Source organism: Labrus bergylta, chromosome 1, assembly GCF_963930695.1.
Source record: "Labrus bergylta chromosome 1, fLabBer1.1, whole genome shotgun sequence".
Taxonomy (NCBI): domain Eukaryota; kingdom Metazoa; phylum Chordata; class Actinopteri; order Labriformes; family Labridae; genus Labrus; species Labrus bergylta.
Window position 1 is genome coordinate 22,681,688 of NC_089195.1, and position 22,512 is coordinate 22,704,199.

The 22,512-nt window shown below is 38.8% G+C and overlaps 1 protein-coding gene across 2 annotated transcripts in view; it reads right to left on the minus strand.

The window, feature by feature from the left end:
• The window catches only part of fhip1aa (FHF complex subunit HOOK interacting protein 1Aa), a 32,077-nt gene extending 10,700 nt beyond the window's left edge, over positions 1-21,377 (minus strand). Inside the window, exons 1-4 of one of the 2 annotated variants that reach the window (XM_020628905.3) lie at positions 21,158-21,377; positions 9,365-9,425; positions 6,191-6,411; positions 851-1,516 (exon numbers count right to left, since the gene is read on the minus strand). In XM_020628905.3, coding sequence (XP_020484561.1) covers positions 851-1,516; positions 6,191-6,298 — 774 coding nt within the window. In that variant the 5' untranslated portion in view covers positions 6,299-6,411; positions 9,365-9,425; positions 21,158-21,377. Of the gene's footprint in view, positions 1-850; positions 1,517-6,190; positions 6,412-9,364; positions 9,429-21,157 lie in introns of both variants that reach the window. The other variant, XM_020628904.3, reaches the window with a different exon arrangement.
• Between the last annotated feature and the right edge of the window lie 1,135 nt (positions 21,378-22,512).

Sequence of the window (22,512 nt, forward strand, 5' to 3'; positions counted from 1 at the left end):
GGTATGATTTCAAACAATAGACTACAGAACTGCCATCTAATTTAGCTTTAATAAGAGAGCATCACTAGTGTTGCATTGATGTGCACTATAAATCCTCTACAGGATTATCCTTGTAGTCTGCCAGTGGAACCAATTAAATTCAGACTCTAGTTGTTAACCTGGCATCCCATCAAAAGCTATTTCTCATGCAATGTCTGCATCAGCAGCAAAATGACGTTATTTGCAAAGGATTAGCTTGCTACTGTGCAATAATCTTATGAATGCCAGACATTTCATGCCAGAGATGTTTTTCTTCGGGTGGCGTCCTGATTTTATCTGCATAGGCAAGGCTGATTATGATGCCCAGAGAATGCACGGGTCCTTCAACACAAAGGTGGAGTCAAAGAGTCCTCTCAAGGAAGGAGTCCGAGGAGATACAGATACACCAATGTTTTGATACCCTTTTTTTTACTTCCATATACCAATTTAGATTCCTAGACTTAAGTACCAGGCCTCAAATAGTGTGGATACTAGTATGATAAATATTCTAAAACTAAAATTGGTAGCTAAACACTATTGCTCCCATTTTGCTAGCTTTAACTAAAGTGACACCCTCCGATAGCATCACAATGTTGTTTGTTTCTTGTGGACACGCAACAAATTTACCTTAAACTAGTTCATTTTTTAAGGGCTAATTTGTCATGATATTGGATTATTTTTTGACTGGCATACTCTCCAACTGCCAATAGTGCATTTTAAGCAGTATTAATCGCCCATGTGGTCTTCAAAACTGGTATTCGAATAACTCTACCAACAAGTAAATAAAAGCAATAGAAGAAAAGGGAAAGGAAATGTCCTCATTTGTACTGACCGGACAGAAAAATGTGTTCTCTGCAATGTGTTTGGCCACTCTCTCATTCTCAGCGGAGAGCGACATGATGAGCAGCAGAGCGTCTCTGGCCTGCTGGCCCACTGTACCCTCCCTGTGGATGAAGGGGATAAGAAGGGAGAAGATGAGGAAGTTTGTCGCTCCCTGATCCTCACTGGTGTGGAAAAACAACTCCAGAACCGACGTGTCTTTTGCCAAAACACAGCACAGCTGGTTTAGCAGCAGCACCAGCTCGGCTTCGACCTGCGGTGCCGCGGTGCCCGAGCAGGACGACAGCAGCATCATGAGCGGCCGCAGGATGGGCTTGTGATGCAGCAGAGGCTGGTGTGCCTGCCCCACCAGCATCTCATACATCTTCAGCTGCTCCAGCTTCATGTCATCCGTGAACTCCCTGCGCAGACTCCACACAAAGAGACGCTCCATCACGTTCTCCATCACCACAAACTCCAGGATGGGGCCCATTGCACCAGCCTGCCCGCTCTCCTCCTCTATCAACAGGAACAGCATATGCTCCACATAGTTCTGCACCGCGCTTGCCTCGTCCCCGGGGATGGTGCCGAAACGAGCGCCACTGCTTGAGCCGGCACTGAGGGAGGACAGGCTGGAGCTGCTGCGCAGGGGGTCATGTTTTTCTAGGATCTTCACCACCTACAGCAAGGCACAAGAGAAAAAAATATTGAAACTGAACATATCATTACTACGCATCATTAGGTTTTCATCCAAGTACTACAGCTAACATAACAAACTGAAAAAGATTTATTTTTTGACTACTGTGACTCATTATAACAACATCAAGATATACAAAAGAGACATATCCCTACCCTATCATACTAGATATGCAAAAGAGACATATCCCTACCCTATCATACTAGATATACAAAAGAGACATATCCCTACGAAAGACTTAAACAACAAAGATATAAGATATTATGAAGATATTTTTAAAATATTTTAAATCATTGGAACAATAATTCAAAGAATTATGTTAGAAAGCTATTGATACTTGTAAACTTTGGCAGTAAAGGGTAAAGAAATGTACAAAGATTAAACCAGTTGGTCATATCTGTTGTGTTGGTACATTTCTGATGGTAATGACAACCTGTCTCATTTACAGCATTTACTCAGTTTGTTCTTTTTTTCAGGTGGACCAGAGAGAAGACCACCTGAACCCAAAGATTGACGAAAAACTCAATCAACTAAATCCCAGCAGAGCGTATTGATTGCTAGGATTTAAAAAGTGCAAAGACCATTAAATGAGTTTCTTTTTCTGCTGACAGAGAGAAGCTTAAGCTTTAACACTCACATAATGTATATTATACTGTAGTATACCGTGCTATGCTATGAACACCTGAGTACAAGTCAGAGTTTCTCCATTATGGAAGTTTTTTTTTTAAATCTCATTTTGTATTGTCAAGAATTTTTAATCAAAAATGACACACTGCAGGTAAATTGATACTCATCTTTATAAAGCTAGGATAATGTGGTTTGAATAGACCAATAGCTCAGCACAAATACACTCAGTTTGATAGCACAGAGAGAAACAGTCCTTTGTGTATCTCGTCCCTCCCTTGTGTGTCCTCTGTGTAGAAACCAGATTCGCAATAAAGGAGCCAGTGTCCCCAGCCTGCCCCTGCTGCCATGACAATAACCTGCTTCAAACAAGAGGCCTGGGCATGGCCGATGGAAACAAGAGAACACAAGTTTGTAATCTGTCTCTGAGCCCGCCGAGGCCTAGCCTGGCCTGAGGATCAGGGATCAGGCCAGTCCAGGCTCCATGAACATCACAATACTGACAGGAAGGGGTCAGGTTTTGTCTTACAGAGGAGTCAGAGGTTTGTTAAACTGGGACGACTGAGAGTAATAGTGCATCGTTTGCTAAGATGCTGAAAGTAATCAGGAGTTTTTTTATTGTAGTTTATGTAAAAGATCGACTGTGCTGACAGGTCACTTGAATGTCTGACTTGATTTGACAGAAGTAAGGTACTGACAGATCAGAGTGATGTTTATCTGGGCAGGTTTCAGGTGTTTGTAAGTCTGTTAGACATCCTTGAGTAAACAGAGTTTGAAAAAAACAAAAAACAAACACCCACTACATCGTTATTTCTGATTATGTATGAGAAATATGACAGTACCACTGTATAGCATGTATTCAACTCACCCTTGAAATTTGAATTCCATTAACATTCAAATTTTAGCATTTCAAAAAACACAAAAAGGGACTTCAATATCTCAAGGAATACTACTGACTGTGCACAACATGTTATCTTGTGCCCACAATATATTTTTTTATCTTACTTTTTTGGACTTCAGGGGCTCTGTCGAATTCAATTAATTTGGTGCTCAAACTTTTTGTGAAGTAGTTGTAACATTACATCAATGCTAAATTTGCTGACAGCAGGGACTTGTGATAAATCTGCATGAGTTTTTGAAAAGCTTGTTAAGCATAAGCTTTCCTTGTGCATTATTAATACTTATAAGCATATGCTTTGTCAGATTCAGAAAGTGCTCTGAACTGCAAATTGTAACTTTGCACAAAGATTCGCTCATTAATATTCTGAGATTATACTCGAAAGAATAAACGCACAAAAAATTGTTTAAAACTTTTAGATAGGAGGTTAAAAAGGAAATGTAACTAAACTTCACCTGAGTGATGGGAAAGAGTTATTTATTTCTTTTAAAAAGTTACAAACTAGAATGAAATGTATTTCTGAAGATGTTCTTGCATGTACGCTGGTTCGGAGTGTTTCCACATAAACTCTTTACAGAAACACATTCCTGAAACGATGGTATTTGCGATGAATGGAATGACTCAGTGTCTCTGCAGTATTTCAGTGACAAGGAACAAACTGTGACTATGGTTCAAGATTGTTGGCAGTAGCAGCAACAAACAGATCATCTTGCGTGTCACTACAAACACAATGAGCTCTGTGAGGCTGGAGAGCAGCAGACAACACACAGCAAATGAACACAAACGCAATCTGACAATGACACTGTCGGCAGTGGTTCTTACACAGGGACAAGGCTGATATTAGTTACAACAACACAGTCGCTCAGATTACAAGTTTTTCCGAACCGAAAACTTAAGTCAAGAGCCCTGGTATTGAGCTGCAGATTAACTGAGCATGAAAATATGACTCTGCAGGAGTGCAATCATGCTGCCTGTTTGCCTAAAGCAAAACAAGCTTAATGTGGAACAGGGAGTTCATTTTTTTTTGTTGAAGTAGGAGGGACGAGTCAGTCTCTGGCATTTTCTATCATATCAACTTCTTAAAGGAAATCAAGGTAGATCAAGTAGACAAGAGCAGCAAAATGGTTAGATTGAGTTTATTGCATAAGATGAGTTATATAAAAGATAAAAAAAAAAAAAAACTGAAGCAGATCCCCTTCATTTAGACCAACTAAAACCTCAGATCCAAAACAATACGTGAAAGACAATTTGAATTTGTGCAATATGGTTTAAAGGATGGCCTTTACCAAACAGGGCTGTATTCATGTTTTTTAATGAAACCACAAATTACAGAAATAAAGGTTTTCAGTTAAGTCTACATATCTGCATTACATCACACAACTTCCAACCTTATAAAACAACTTATCATTACGAGTTTATCAGGTGGCAAACTTAATAACAACACAGGAATTCAGTTCATTTAGCCGTTAGCAGCACAGAGCTCCACACTGACCCCCATTGACAGCCTCTAATTCAGTCATAAAAGTGGCTGACATTGGGTTGTAGACACACTCTTCTATCCCCTCAGTGTCTGGCCAGTGTCATACATCTGACAGTGTGTGTAGGGTTTGTTGATCTCAGCGTGGGAGGACTTAGCCCTCATAGGCTGCCAGGACCCACAGGGGTGAACAGGGACACATGCTGCTGCACAGAGCCAAGACTCTGAGACAGTCTGCAGCGTACTGCCAAGACTCCACTGGCCCTAACTGTGCTGCAGTAGAGTTCTTATAGCACTGGAGTTTGCCTGTCAGGATTACTGCCAATGAGGACAAAGTGAAGGTAAAGTGGTGTCTAAAGAAGAAAAACTTTGGACCTCTTTGTGTTTGTTACCCCAACTGGAGTCAGATGATACTTTATAGGGAGTGAAGAGGCCAAAAACTGGGACAAATCAATGAAGTGAATATACTGAGGTTTCTCTAGTATTTTTCTCCTTTCCTGTAAAATATTAAAGAGTCCTAGCTCTTCAAGAGGCTGAAATTAGTTACATTAAAAACACCCAAAAGGTCAGAGGTTTCAAGGACTGTTTCAAGAAATACTTACTAAAAGGTAATACACAACTATTTTAAAGTTTACCTGAGGCATGGCGATAGCAAAAAATATATAAGAGGAATAATTCTTGAAAGCTTTAGAAACTATCTAATAAGGTCAAGTCAAAAGATCAAAACTTCTCTGATGTCTGTACATGCAGCTTAAAGGGATACTTCACCCATTTGCATTAAGCTTTGTATCATTAGAAACCTGGTAGTATTTTTGAATGGTCGTGCATCCCGCCCTCATTTTCCCGTAAGATGGGAAATCTTTGTATTTCCAAATCTGAAAAGGAGCTTCGAGCTCGGAATCTGTTGAGGAAATGGCTTTATGTGTTGAAGTAAATAAGTCTGTGAATGTTTTTATTACTATATTTCTACTGCTATATTGTATATTTTCGAGAAACTGTAACAATTGAATTTCCCTCTGGGATTAATAAAGTATTTCTGATTCTGAACTAGAGGACCTTAGTGGGAGTGGCCTGCAGTGCTGTGCATTCTGGGATTGGGTGTCTTTCATCCACGAGCCAAAAAGACACTTTCTGCCTTTTGCCGGCCAAGAAGGCACCAACTTCACAATTTATTTCACATTTCTACTACATATATGACCCAATGTCAATACAGATTCATGTTTCAACGGGTGAAGTATCCCTTTAAGCACTATAGGGGTAATTAGCTTAGTTTAGCATAAAGGCTGCATGCAGCAACATTTGAACTGTCCTGGGTTTAGAAATAATCTCATTATTATCACCTCAAGTTAATTAATTAACACACACATGTTTTTACTTACAATTCAAATACAGAGAGATATATAAAAAAAAAGACAATTTGTTGGGTTAGGTAAAGTAACGTGCTGCAACTCTCTACAAAGGTGTCATTGAAAAGCAGCAACGTTTTTTTGTGGGTGCAGGTTTTTGAATTTATTTGATGGGTGACAGGGAAGATACAGACAGTAAACACAAGGAAAGAGAGAGAGAGGTGTGGTTGATTCAAACCATATTTGGTTGAAAATGAAATGTCAAAGTATTATTTCAGCTGCAGAGCTTTAGCTTTGGCGCTGGCACTTACCTGAGCCCAGTGGTTCTTGAACACTATCATGCAGGTCTCTGGATCCACCCCTTTCAGAACCAGAGACTGCCCATCCTGGTTTCCATTGGCAACCATGGAGGCCATCATGGTGACCGGGTCGTACGTGGGTTAAACCATGTCATAGGCAGGAGAAGGAGGACATTCCTGACTTTTTACTGAGTGCAACCACAACCTCAGGAGGAGAGATAATCACAGAGGACCTGAGGATGCAGAAAAAGGAAACAAGCACACATCATGACACACACACACGGACAGAATACAACAGCACTGATGCAATGATATGCAGTGAATGTCTCTGCCCCTCTGCATGGTTGGACAGCAGCTATGACAGGCATGCAGGAAAGAGAACAATAACAGGCAAAGTCAGATGACTCAGTAGAGGGGAGAAACACATCTTGCTCGACTTTGGCTCAGAGACTCTCCTGCTCCACTCTGGACTTCAGACTGAGCTGTCAAATTGCTTTTGGACTGACTCGCACGCCCAGAGTGGATTCCTGCTCGCCCCCTGACGTCGCTCTCATTACACAAACATTTTTTGACATCGGAGGCCTAACGGCATCAGGGTGTGAATGACTCGAGTTAAGCGGTGAGCGAAATAAGGTTTTGTAGATTAGACATGAAAGTGGGAAAGTGAGGTCTGCGTTGCTAACTCTGCTTGTTTGTATAAAAAAATACATATTATTTTAGTTAAAAATAACCTGAGGGCAGCTCTGCACGTCAAATCCAACACTCACATAAGCTCAGTGGAAATTTGGAAGATGCCCACTTTCACCCCAGAAAGGCACTCATTTGTTGTTCTTCTTGTAAAGGACATTACTGGAAAGTTTGACTCTCCTGAACAAGAGAAACAGTTCTTTCACAACACTGAGAACAGCAAAGAGTGTTGTGTTTATGCGACAAAAACAGAGTAAATCCAAGTGTCTGCTGAACTGCACCATGTTTCCAGGTAAACTCCTGCCCTTCAAGAGGAAGGAAGTTAGGATGTGTCTTATCTTCTTATGTTTGTCTCTGTTTAGGCACAGTGACGTTGTTTGCCACAACTATATATAGAATTTGAAATGTGGTCACATGTACATGAGAGTAAGCTGCCCTTAGCCCCATGCAGTATGCAAACAATTTGGATCTGCTTATTAAAAAAACGATTCAGTCAAATGTATTGAGACACACTGACACTCTTTCCATACAAAACGGTATGTAGTCTTGTGTATTGGTACATAGCTTTATAGCCATGATAGCAGCTGAGTTTGACTGCAATTTAATACTAATGTCATCATGCTAACATGCTCACAATGACAGTAATCAAATTCTTATGTCAATACTGATGTACATTATATTTTTTTCTGGCATACTAGACAATATGGAAACATAGCCTTTGAGCAGGGGTGTCCAAAGTGCGGCCCGAGGGCCATTTGCGGCCCTTGAGGGGGGTTTTTGCGGCCCGTGACTTCAAATGAAGAATCAGAAGATTTTGGCCCGAGGCCTTGATTAAGATTGGCACATTATCTTATTTTTCTTTTTCATGTTAACAAGGGCTGAACAATATTCCTAAAATAGAAAATGTTCAGTAACATGTATGTTGTTGTTTTTTTTTTGTTTTTTTTAAATCTACAGCTTTTACTGTTTTCCAAACATTTTTGTAAACTATGAAAAAAAACAAATGCTAAGTTTTTGCAAACAAGCGGACTGTTGTTTAACCATTTAATGACCTGCGCTAAATGAACCACGTTACAAGCTTGATTCTGAGAAATAAAAAAATAAATAAAGTAGAACGAAGAAATCAAAATATTGATTTCCTTTTATTAAAGGGTTTCTTTAGCGAGCCTTTTGATTCTGATCGACAAAGCCTTACTATTTTTTCAACTATATTCTGAAAAACAAAACCTGTGGCCCGCGAGCGATTCTAACACGACAATTTTGGCCCGCTAAAAAGTTTGGACACCACTGCCTTAGAGTCTGCAGACATGCTAGCAGCTCAGTAGGACTTCAAAGCTCCCATGAGGAACTGGTGTCTGCGTCGCTTTTGGTGCCCTCTGTGGAGAAATTGGTTCCTCTAATCTCTTGGCTCGTTGTGTCCTGTAGATGTGTTAACTGTCAATCATATCCCTTACTGGGAACCTTTGTTGTGGAAAGGTTCTGTGTCATAACTAGCTTAAAACTTCTCATAGGACCTTAGAGTTAATGCTAGCTTCAACATGCTTACATCCTCACACTGAGTATTCACACCTTGATGTTTACAATTATAATGTTATAACTACATTCACCATCTCTGCTAATCTTGCTGGTATTGTTAGCAAGCTAACAGTTGCTAATTAGCACTGTACCCAAAACTACAACTGAAGCTGATACTAACATCCATTTTGCAGATATTAAGAGGACAATAAGGTAAGTTTGTCCGAGTACTATAAATATGGCTGAAGGGAATGACCAAAGCTTTATCTGATTTGTCCTGAGGAAATTAGAAATGTATGCACCAATTTCCACGGCAATCAATTCAACAGTTATGGAGCCATTTTAGTCAAAAGCTTAAATGCCAACTTTATGATGGTGCTAGCTGAAAAGTCAGGGGCCAAAAAGGTCAGTAGACTTCATCCTGATTATGCCATAGATGTCAGTGCAAAATGTTGTGATAATCAGTTGGGGAGATGTTGACATATCTTTCAGAAAATCAAGAGTTTTTTATCTTGAGATGGTGACAATGGAAAAGTCATGGATTAAGAAGATCAATATTGTGCATTTTCTTGACTGCAGATGTGTTGTGTACCAAACCACTATTTTCACCAAAATAACGAGGAGCAATAACGAGGTCAGGACAAACACTTTCCCTACACAACACATGATCATATACACTCTGTCACCACAGGGGATCAACTGTAAAACATGCAGCAGCTGCATGCCACAATACTAAATTAGAGCCTCTTTAGCCTGCCCCTAGAAGTGCACCACAGCCAATCACAGCTCACCAACTTCTTTTAAATCCACTTTCTACCACAGCAACATCCCCACAGACGCAGAGTTTAGGTGTAACAAGGCGTGCAGTCAAACTTTCACCATCTGCTTTGAGTTAGAGGAGAGTATCGACTGGTTGGCAGCAGAGAGAGCGTGTCAGATTATGTATGTGCATATGTGTGTGTGTGTGTCTGAAGGGTTTCTTACCTTTGACAAAACATCTTCAACAGGGACGGGTCACTAAGCAGACAAGGACCTCATTCTTGTCCTGCTGTCAACCAAAAAAAAAAAAGAGAAGAAGAAATGTCAAGAAAGGAGCAGGAAGTGAGTGTCCGTGTGAGAGGCAAGGCGTGCTGGGAAGTGACTGGACATGAGTAAGCTGCTCCAAACGCCACTTGGATGAGGATGGAAGGGAGGAGGTTACAGGGAGGGAGGGGAGAGTGGAGCGGGAGGAGGAGGGAGAGGGAGAGAAAAATGAAAAACAGGGTGAGAGAAAGTCAACAGAAAAGAAGGAGGGATACAAACCATGAGAGCAACATAAAAAGTACAGAATTAACCAGTCGTATGCCAGCACTTTAAATCTCTGTCAGTTTTCTCACATCCTTGTGATCCTTCAATTGTTTTAGAATAGGACTGTTGTCCCTTTCAATTAGTGTTGTGATGAAATTGGCACCCTTCTTAACTCTCAACTCCAAGAGGCCCATTAGCTGCCAACATTTCAACCACACCTCTTCAGCACGTAAACCAAGTCACATAGCCCATCATATCATGTGACACAGCATTTTTAAAACGCTTAAAATCTACTTTTTAATTTCCTTTTTAATACAACATACTGACTATATAAACTCTTTACATGAGCTAGTTTTGCACTGGGAGTAATAAAAAAAATGTGGCTTCCTTTGGAAATAAGCACCCTTTCATAAAAGTGTGATGTTGAGAGGGAGACAGATGGAGGGAAATGTGTGTTTGTGTTTGTGTGTGGGTGAGTGAGTGAGTGTCCTTAACAGGAGTCATCATACACTCATTTTGTTGGCAGGTTTTTCTAAGGATTCACATAACCATTTTTTCCCCAAGTAGCAAAGAATGAGAACCTTACATGAGGCTGACATTTGTAGAATACATTATATTTGACATTAAGGCTCAATGCTTTGTCCAGAAGGAACTCAAAACACTGACTATCAACTCTGTGATTGACAGCTGCCCAAATTGCTATACCAGCTGAAATACAGCAGCATGAACCAAAATTAGAGTTTTAGTTTTAAAGGTCTGACAGCCGACTTTTAAAGTTGTTTTCATGCTTGTTGCTAGCCATTAGCTGCCAACGCTAACAGGTTAGTTGCCATATTCAATCGTTTACAACTGGAGTGATATCAGTCCTGTGTGATTGAACCTACTGTGTCAGCAGTAATAATTTGATGTCAGGAAGGTTTAATATTTAACATTATAACATTTTATTAGTGCCTCACTTTCACATAAAATAGATTTAAAGAAAAACATGCTACTTGGCTCCACTATCAGTATATCACCTCATTGTATTTAGTTACATTTTTGTGTAAATTACAAGCATCAAGCAATATCAGGTTGTGAATCGTATTTCTTTAACAACAATATGTTGGTCTTAAAAATGACTTGTTACCTTAAAGTCACTAATAGGGCCAACAGTGATGGATCAACATTGCCAAATTGATTTGAAGAAGTTCATTATACAAAATCATTGTACTGAAGAGCTGTCATCTACTGAGCATTTTACAACTTCATTACAGAAAACCATATGGGACAGAATAGTGCTGTTTAATTTTAAACAGAACTATTTGCCAGTAATTTACTTATTTTAAATATGAACTTTCTATTACTGTTTCGTTGTTGTAGTGTGCACTGTGCATCATCCCTTGCTTTTTTTTAAAGCTGCTTTCAACTTTTAATTGTCTCTCATCTGCATTTGATGTTAACTTTCTGACGCTCAGATTCAACTGTCACAGTGTTGGAATAGCCGTCTTCAGCATAATCAAAAACTTCTTATGTTCTGTATAGAGCCTTTGAAAGTTGTTCTGTCGTTGCTTTCAGACAGATGTACGGCCGGCAACATCAGCCTCATAAAAGCAGAGATTAGCTCCTCTCGGGCAACAATACAAGGGCAGCTACTCCTTTTAAGTGTACTCCAGTAGGTACTAAAAAGACTGTCTTGAACTATGAGCCACATAGTTGACACTGACATGAAGTCTAACTCCCAGCATGTTATGATGACACTCTGAACCATTCATTGAATTCATTATGCCTTATAAAGGTCTGAAACATCAAAAAATGCCAGCACCAAAACATTATTTTTTGAAGAATTAACTGTGCTTTTCTGAATATTCCAACTAAAGCCTTCAGTATTAAATAAAGTCATGACCTACATTATGCTCTCATTTACAGTACCTGCTGTTTTGAAACAGAGGGCAAACCCACAGGTACTCAGAAGACACTGTTAAGTACTCCAAATAACATGTAATACAGCAGTGCCTGAGGTTATCAAAAAGATCTTTCATTTGAATATGCTCACATATTTAAATCTCATATGAAACTACAGTGTTGAGTGTGTGTATATGCGTCCGATTACAATCTCAAACTGCCATCCTAGCAGCCTGATTGCTACGCAAGCCTCTCCAGACGCTCCTGATATGGAAAATTCCTTCTCTCCAATCATGGTAATTTGATAATTACACATATTTACTGCTTACACTTCTCCTTATTCAGAGACACGACCAAAAGTGTACACAAATCCAGTCTGGGATTTATCTCAGCGCAGATATCATGATAGGACATTACGTGCACTTCATCACGTCATTGAGAAACACACAATCGTTCTTGCTGCTTGTAAGGATTATTTTCAGGAAGCCGAAAAGTCAAATGTGGTGATTATAAAAATATGTTGTTTTTAAAAGAGTCTAAAACCCAAAAGATGTAAGTAATGTCTACACCAGTAATGTAGAAATCTCTTGACTACAGTATTCCGACAATAGCCTTTCTGCCTATGGGTCACCATGCAAAATATGAAAAGTGAGTATTTCCGTGTTGTTTCAGCTAATTGTTGCATCAGTTTAAGTGGTCATTTCTCGTTACTGACCAAACACAGCTACAAATTAGAAAAGTCCCCGTTATATTCAGGTAGGTTTGGTTTTACAAGTGGTATTGCTTGACAAGCAACAAGCTGTTTGTCTCCTCGCTCCCTGGGTAAACATGACAACATGGTGAGAACATGAGCCTGGCTATTGTGTTGCAATAGAATCAAACAGAAAAAAAATAGATAAAGCTGCAGGCTGAACTGAGCCACACAACGTAAACATGAAAAGGAAATCTTGCCTTGAGGGATTTGTGTCATTTTTTTTCTGATTTGGTTTCTGGCATTGTCGGCTTTCTGTCATCCCAGGGGTTTTCAAACAAACAGGTGTGGTCAGGATAAATAACTCAGAGGCAAGAGAGACACGCCCTTTACTCAGAAAGGAAACAACCTGTCATTTAAACAGGTGTTTGAAACCCCAGTGTCCATAACCTGATTAATGAACAAGTACTTTTGATCACATAAATAAACACAACTCTTCTTTTTTTTTTTTTTTTTTTACTTTTGTTATTCCAAGGTAGAGCTGTTCTAATACAGAAATCATTCATGGAAATGCCTTTAATTTTGCCTAAAATACAGTATCGGGTAGAAGCGAGTTCACCAGCCAGCGCAATGACCTGATACCAGTTTATTAACCCAACAAAATATTAAAATGTTTGTTTCTTCTCCAAAATCAGTGGCCTACAAAGCAAATATGGATATCATATAGCTACCAATATCAACTATAGTTTAAAAGTGAATACAATTATCAAGTAACCTAGCTAAAAACAACAAGTCACTCAGTACTAGCTTAGAGTTTAGTCAAAGCTAGTCAATTGTCAGAAATCAGTTCTTGCCACCACACTGCTATATTAAGGCTGAATTGATTTAATTTCAAGTTAAGATATTTCAAAAAGGTAAATACATTATGTATAAAGATCTACATCAGTAGTGGCTGCTAGCTGCACTGCAGTTGAAGTTAGCTTAGCCTGTTTCCACTTTTCCGCTGTTTTTGGGGGTAGGATTCCTTGACTGTATTGAGCCTGGGCATTATATGATTATACATATATATATAAATTATATTACATTAGTACAGGGTTGGTAGTATGGAGCTGTAATTATTTTTATAGAAGTAAAGGTGGGTAATAATAGCACACTTAAGTCAAATACTGGTTTTAGTTGTTATAAAAATGGTACTGAATCATCTCTAAACGAGGGTAAGGTATTATGGGTATTACAAACTATACTGTAACCTTCAGCAAAACTTAAAAAGATGTATGAATCAAGTAGAAAAAAGTAACATGTTCCCCACTTTCGAGGTGACCCTCATGGATGAGAGATTTACAGTGGACAGGTAGCATGGCAACCACGGTATCTGTGTGACAGAAGGGCCCATCAAAGTGATAGCAGCTGTTAAAATATTTAGAGCTAAAGGTGAGGCCATTAAAGGGTCAGATAGTGCCAGCATTGTCTGAATATTTATTATAGTCATTACCATCCTCAGCCTATCAACAACACAAGCAGAGAGGACAAGGCCATTTCTTTTCTTATCTATGTCTCTGTACTTCCCTACAGCCAGAGGGGTGGAGACTAATGTTTTGGAGCATTTATCTTAAGAGGCAGATTTAGATTGAAGTACAGCATTTAAACAAAATTCTAGATTTAGACAATATTAATATCTTAAAATGATGTATGTTTTTTTTCGTTTACACAGTCCAATGTCTTAGGAAATACAATTATTTAAAGGAATAATTAATCTCAAATAAACAAAAATAAACACCTGTAGAAAATACTGTAATATTTCCCCTGGATCAATGGGATCTCGCATTGTTGCCATATCAGGGTACTGTTGTTGTTCATTCAGGCAGCATGAGATGTTTATGAGTGCATGAAACAACAGCCGTTCTTGTTTTCAAAATAATTCTAATCAGCTGAATCAGCTTTGATCAATATTTTTGAATTACAACAGATCAATTTGTAGTCACAATGATTATAGTCCCAGAAACTTTACTTTGAAATTCTCTAAACTCTTTGTAGTTTTTAAGCATCTTTCAGTTCATTGTTTAGGTTTTATATGTCTTTTACGGGTCTCACTGATTCCAAAAGCATTGATTTCTGCAAAAAAAAAAAAAAAAAAAGAACCTGACAATGCTCAAGCAATTCAAACGATAGAAGAGACAAAGGTAGTGGCTAATAGCAGAGAATTCACGCTGAAGAGTTAGATCATTCCCATGAGATGGTAGAGAACAAAAACTGAGCTTACATGAGAACAAATGTATTCAATCGTATTTCTCAGTGATCAGAAACAAGTTTACAAATAATTTGTTGGATTGGTGACCATTCAGGCTATACTACTTTTTTGTTTAGTTTTTGTTTTTGTACTTTTGATGCCTTACTTTGAGAAACAGGACAGTGGACAGAGTCAGAAATTGGGGAGATAGAGAGTGGGGAATGACACACGGGAAAGGAGCCACCCAAACTCGGGCTGCCCCGCCTTCGAGGACTTCAGCCTCTGCACATGGAGGGCACACCAACCACTAGGCTACCGGCGCCACTCCTTTTTAGAAAAGTGGGAATGTACACAATCTGCTTTACGGCTGGTTATAGAAAATGCTACTTCCTAAGCAGCAGTGGCAAAATTTGAGACTCAAAGGTCTTTGTTTGGAATGACAACAAAATGTTGGATGCCATTTTCAAATGCCTTGGTTTAAGTGACCAAAAGCTTTGTTAGTGTGAAGCAAGGGACCAAAGAACTATTTTAAAGAATATCCGAATGTACCTGGACAAGGTTGTGATGCTGCTGTTAAAATTAGTCTCCTGTTGACTCTGTTGTATAATACTGTATATAAATAATTTGCCATTTGAAGTATCCCTCCTAAGCTCAGGCTGTTTCTAACCAGCAGAACACAAGCTCAACAGGTGATGAATTATTACTGTGACCCGCTTATGAGATAAGACTTTGATTATGTAAGCAGATCTATGCTGCATGTGAAAATCCACAGACGTGCAAGAGAGGCATGTCTGCGGGCTAACAGGGTGTTGGCTGTTTTATTCACCTCCAAACAGGTTTCAGAAACATGCTGTTCCTACAGAATAGCACAGTGATCAGAAAAAGGGATTTATTAACATGTTCAAACACACACGCAGGTGGTTAGTTGATCCGGGAGGGGAATTAAATAAGCCGCTCCAAAAACACAAGCACTATAAATGAAGTAGGCAGAGACTTAAAGAGGCCAACATGAGGACACAAGAGTCCAATTGTTAAGTTTAAAAACATGTGGCAAACTTAGGATTCTGCAAATCTCTTGTAAGAGAGCTCAGCTTGCAGCAGAGAGATAAGGCTTATCGAGGCTTTTTACTCCAGACTTGTTTCCTGCTGATATTGTCAGCTATGATGTCATCCCTCACCTGTGTATGCAATGCATGAGCATAGTGGGGTGGGTGCCTAAGGAACGCTGGTATTAACTTTTTTTTCTGCACTGCCCGCGGCGTCAGAAGTAACCTTTGATGTGACTTTAAAAGACAGCAAAATATAACTCAGATTATGTTTTTCAGATGAACCTTTTTTTAATCTACAAATTGTTTAGAACTTCTGATTTTATGTTCTATAAACTTTGACCTCTGAGGTTAGTGGTCTGAGGAAATATATATACATTTCAGTACAACACTCACGCTTATATAATCTAAATGTATGGAATATATAGAATCATAAACCCTGTATCTTGATACATTTCATGTTACTAGAATCCTTAAAACCCCAGCTCTCTTGTTTTCACTGCTTTTACCAGAATTCAATTTGATTCTATGGAATTTTAATTAAAAAAAATTCAAAATCCTTGCTGTGCTCATGATGCTATGACCTGACCATTTCATTTTATTGTGTTAAAACTGACTTTATTTCCCATTTGCCCTAAAAAAAATATTACTTAAATTTTGCACCTCTAAATCCTGTGTCACAATATCAGTTCTAACAGACTGATGATCATGTTAACATTTGTCCATCTCAAATTAAGCTAATCATGTTGCTAACACTTGCTAATTAGCAACATCATTGGCTGGCTACCCATACATGCCAAGGGTAAACCATCTTTTTTTTCATGGAATAAGTTCAGTCGTTTACATAATGTTTGACATCAGGGACTTAGCTCTTTGCAGGTTACAGGTGATTATAGAGCCTTCTAGATTAGTGCATGCATACAGTAACTGAGTGCATCCAGCCAGTGAAACCTCAGAGTGCAGACATTAAAGCTTTATGTTCGTTTACAACTTTTGGAGAGTCTACCTCTTCTGCAAACTTACAAGTGAGTGTTCCCTAAGAATGTGAATGAACAAAAATAAACAAAAAAACAACAAGGCTATCCCTACATTCTCCACCACACTTCTTTAATTAAAGTCAGGTATCATCAGAATATTAGTTCGACTCTTTAGCATGGCCTGAGCATTATATGTCTAAGTCCCTGATTTCATGACTGAAACCAAATGTTTTCTTAAGATTAGACAAAGTTAAAATAAAATCTGACTGAAATAGCCGAAATGTGAAATGAGTTTGTCTTTTTACACTGTTAACTTATCTTTGTTTCTTTATAACTGTCCCAAGATTCACCAAATACAAGAACCTAAATGATCTGTCTTACAATCTGAACCACAGGTATCGACACATTCTTCACTTTTCTTTTAGCCTTACTGGCTAAATTAGCACATTGTATGTACACAATGTGGGCTGACCATGACATCATTCCTACTTTGTTGGTACTGTATAAGGTTTCAGCCTATCCCCTCACCACAATGGGCTTCTGTTAGAGATAAGAATGTGTTTAGTGTGGGTATATCCTATCTCTGCTCCTGCAACTTCCTCTGCGGCTTGTTTGCATCATGTACTTGTTGATACAAAAAAGAAAAGCCATATTTGCATGTGGAATTGCAGCAGGAAGGGAGAAGATATGGCATGTCAGTGAACTTCAGAGATATTTATCACAGCGATGAGCGCAGGACTGTAGAGCCTGCTAGGCACTGGTATCATAAGCAAACTGGATGAAAAGGTGTACTTTGATATGAAACACAGTTCTTGAAAAAAACTTTGACTAAAAGCTCACTCAAAGTGTGGAGTTTTTTTAAAGGGAATACATTAAATGCTTTTCTGGCTCATCTGTGTACAAAAATATTTGCTTGCAGTGTAGAAAAGTGTGAACCTGTCTTTACACACACATGCTGGATTGTTTATATAAACTAAGAACAAGCGTGTGTAGGCGTACTCTACAATTATCAATGAAAACAATGAATAATGTTTATTTTGGTTTATGACAGCAATGTATGACTTGTTCCTGTAGGAGTCCTGAGGGGGTTAAGCTTTTCTTTTTAGTAAAAGACTATTTTAGAAACTTTTTTTCTTTTTTTTTGAGGGGGGGGGGGGGGTCCAAGGTAAAAAGGTTGGGAACCACTGCCTTAATGATTACCTTTTAGCCCCATCAATTTTCAAGGCAAAAAAGATGCAAAACATACGTGCTTGTTGGCTCTCTGTAAAATGAGTAAAACAGGCATACTGTATGACGTGCACAATAATGTTTTACTTCATGCCAATGTTGGCTTTCCAATTACCTAGGACAAACTGCAGGCTCTGAGAACATAACATGTACCTCAACCTCAATTCATTTTCAGACAACAGAAGTGGTTCAGCCTGATTCAGTTACAATGTCTTTTCTTTCACAATTCTCTGAAGAGCAGCTTGCAGTTTGTTGGGGAAAGGGGTTATTCTTTGTTTAAAGGAGAGCACAGGATAGGGCCAATATTAGAGATGCTATCACAAACCTCCAAAATAAATTATCATTAAAGTACTCAAAAGTATACCTGTATAATCAAAATCCAAAGGTCCAATCAGAGTTAAACATGTCATGGCCAAAAATACCGTTCTCATGTCTGTTTGTTTGAAGAAAAAATTGTCCGAAAATTGTCAGCTTAACCCTAGCATAGCTGAAAAGCTTGGAAAGCAGCTAGCCAAACCAAAATGTCAAATGTCAAAAAACACCTCACTGAGCTTTTTCATTACCACATATCAAATGTGTTTATTCAGTAAGCCGACAAACAAGAAATAAAACAAGGCAACCTCAGACAAAAAGATTCTGAAATGTTACTGCCCGTAAGCTAACATACAGTATAGGCTAGTTGTAGCTGATAGCCTGTGTCAACCACAATTTGTCTTCTTGCATTTTTAACAGATCAAACCCACGTAATACAAGGTGTCAAGTGTAAGAAAGTGAGCTTTTAAAGTTTAAATAGGAATATCTATGAACCTTGTAGTGAGTCGGACTAACTGTTTCTAAATGTAACCAGTGTTAATGCTAAGCTAGGCTAATCAGCTACAAGATTTAGCTCAGTACTTCAAGAACAGACAGTGGGCTTAACCTTCTTTTGTAACTTTGAAAAGAAAACAATGAGGGAATTTCTCCAAGTATTGAATAAGCTATTCTTTCTATAAAATAATTAATAAATTAACCTTGATTGTGTCACTTTTGTCTTGGCTTACGTGTTAAGAAATAATAGGTCATGTTGACTGCTGGGTTACATCCCAGGGTCAGTGTGGGGAAAGCGAGGAATGTGTGGCTAATCCCAAACACGGGACAAAGCTGAGCTGGCTGTGTCTGTAGTGGGTAAAGGGGAAAAACACACACACGCCAATATTTTCACTTTTTAGAGCACAAGTTCTGCCAAACCTTAAACTGTGCCTTACTAACTGCAAAGAAAACCACTCTTTTCCCATATTTTTGCAATAATTACACTCAAACAATTATCAACTTTATGCTGCTTATTAAGAGTAAAAAAAAACTGTGAAACTCTTTCCATTAGCTTTATTTTGTGTTTGATCAGTTTACAGGCACCAACAAGCAAGGTAAAGCAAATCTGATCCAAATAAAAAACTGATGACCTGAATCTATACATCTAATAACATTAGCATGACCATTATTCACAGTCAAGAATTCCGCAACGCAGACTCAGAGATCCTGTGACATAGGCCATAACATTGATGTTAGTCTAACTGACTTAGACAACATATGAGTAGCCTATCACTGTTAATTATATATACATGACTGATTAACCACACATTTCATTCCTCAGAAAGAATTAAAGTTAAGGATGCCGTTATGAAAAGTAGGAAAATGCATTATATTTTGGTAGTGACTGGAAAATAACTAATAATAGGACAGATTAGAGCGAGATCAGAACTTTAAAACTTTAATTCTTCCCTGAAATCGCGAACATCACATTATCGCAACTTTTGATGTGACGCCGATTTTGCTGAGAAACCCGATATATTTAAAGCCCCTTTCCCTAACTAAGAGGAGCCCTGTTCATGTCAGAGTGCAGAAAATGGTGGTTTGTAAGTGGGCTTTAAAAAGCATCTATATAAGGGGCTAGTTTAAAGACCAGCTCAGAGAACACAGAAGCCAGACTCAATGGCAAAACACAAACGTTTGTGGAGAACACTTTTTCTCATTAAAAATACGTAATAATTCAACAAAAATAAAATTGAGAGGGTTCAGTTAGTATCATGTGACCTTGTTGTGGAATTTCAGTCACGTGACAACACACGGCTGTTGATTTGGGTGAAAAGAGTGAATGTGAAATTGACCATGAGCAAAACTCCACACAGGTCACATGATATCAACTGAACCAGCTCAATGAAAACTGTTCAGATTCCTTTCTCCTTTCCTTTCTTAATCACATTTATTCTCCTAAGTCAAGTAATGATGTTCAAACTTAAAAAGAGGGGTTGGGGGCGCCGATGGCCTAGCGGTTAAGTCATGCCCATGAACAGAGGCAGTAGTCCTCCAAGTGTGTTACACTTCTATGAATTAATTAGACCTAACTGCTTGTTGTTGTTGCTGTTAGTTGCAGCACTTAAAATCTAGTTTATATTTATTTACACATTGTGGAAACACTGGGACGTAAAACACGACAAACAAACGTGGTGGTAAAAAAAATAATCTTGCTGCAGCTGTGTTATAAATCAGAAAATGGATAAAGTGGCTCCTCTGACTTCAGAGAAAGAGCATGATCATCGACACAGTTTCAGGCAATCGTGTTCGGCATTATAAAATATTGTCAATAACTCAGGTCACATCAGGTGACTTGCACAGCATTGATTTCACAGGTGAAAGAGAACACCTGTAAAGGAATGACTCTCACACAAGATGGCCTGTCTTGAAACATTAATGATGTTTGCTGGTAACACAACACCACCTGCATGATTCAACCACACAGTGAATATCTGAGTTCATAGCTCATTACGACTGAACAGGAGGCCTGGAGGTGAATCAGGACAGGTGGAGGTGGGTGGGCTTAACTCCAGAATTAGGAACTGCATGTTACTGTAGAATAACTTTGCCAGGAGCTATCCAAAACAGCACAATGTGATAGGCTGTGATATATTTCAAGGAACGGTGCTGTGAGCACTGCAAGTTACTGCAGGATTATGAAACCAGATCCATCGGAAAGCATGTTATTAAGCAGTGGCTGGGGTTGCAAAATTGTGAATCTTAAGGGTGGGTCTGGTTTGTCTCTATGGTGAGACAAACACAACAGTGAAGCAAAGTGGAAACAGATTCGTTTTCCAATTTTAACTCGGCAAAGATTCATGTCTGACTCTGTTTTTGTGGGGAATCATACTGCAAAGCCAGCTGACCTCTAGTTTACCCCTCTCTCAACAACAGCTGGTTAAATATCCCCCAGCCTCCCTTCTGACCACCCGTACATGTCAATCACAGACCCTGCAACTGTCACAAAATCAAAACAAACGCACTCACATGGTCACGACAAGTCCAGAAGTGCCGCTTTAGAGTCACTACAAGCAGTAGGCTTCATTAAAAGCACAGCTGCTACCAAGACTGAGTGTTGACATTTGTTTTTTTTTCTCCGTGGTTTCTTACCGTGGGACGGATCCTCTGGTTGGACGGGAAAAGCGCACAGTTTGAAGAAGCAGCCGTCGATAAGCAGGTTGAACAACAAACACTCACTCGGAAGGTTTCGTCCTGTCAGGAATGAGTAACCAATTGGTTTACGCTCACAACAGCCTGCAGAGACTCCCAAAAGTGTGACCGAGCTGCTTGAACCTGGTCCTCAACGTGTACAGTCATAGGTGAAGCAGCTCTAATCCTCATCTGATCGCTCCTCCCATTAACACCACAACACCAGACCCACCTCGACTGCTGGAGAGTTTCATGTGTTTTAATTTTGCCTTAGCCTTCATTCTCAATCATAATAAAACGTGTTTATGACGTGAATTATAAAAGGACAAAGCAAATAAAAAGTTACAGCATTTATAGTCTAGGGTATGTCTTTGGTTAGTCTACATGAAGTGTTTGACAACAGGCTGGCTTCGGTGTTCTTCAAAATGAAGCAATCATCTCTAGGACCCCCTCCCGCAGGATTAAGTTTTATTTCATATTTTGTTCTGCTAGACAGGTTCTCATATGAAGTTTTTTTTTTTTTTTTATCTTGACATGCTTCAAAACAGGAAATAGATTCGATAGTTCAGATTTGACAAGGATGCAGCAGCAACATGTCGCCATCTGATGGATGAAATCATGAACTACTATGAAGGAGAGGATGAGTAAGAGCCTTAAGACTAAATATAAAAAATAAAATCTACAAACATATCATAAAGTCTCGCACATCTTGTTCCCCACTCCAGTTGATACATGAATTAAGACTTCTCCTCGAATATATTTTTGTCTCTATAAATTAAACTCGGTAATTTAAATAAAGATAAAGGCTATCTTTCTCCGCATTATTACCTATTGGTTTTATTTAGCCTATAGCCATTTGCTTTGTTGGATCGAGTATTCCAGTTTTAAAAACCACGAGGTCCCATTGAATTCATATAAAAGCCCGGGCAAGAATTAGTGCTTTAGGATCTATAGCTCAGGTTACAATAAAAATACAAAACAGAATTCAAAACCCCGATTCACTGTTATTAGGCTACTCGATGATGATTAATAACTCTTGAGCTTGAACTGATCACATGAAAAAGTCATTTTTATTATTTTTTGTCTTAGTTTCTTATTGTGGGATAGGCTACAGGGATCACCAGATATTTAGCGGCATCTAGTGGAAAAAGAGTTGAATAGTATTTTCTTTTCCTCTTTCCAGCAACACTTGAACACTTCAGTTTACAGCAGCAATATGCTACCACAGTGTATAATCCCTCTAAGTAGTTCAGTTTGATAGAATATACTCTGGGGAAAGCACAAAGGCCTTTACATCAAAAGCCACAGAAAAACCA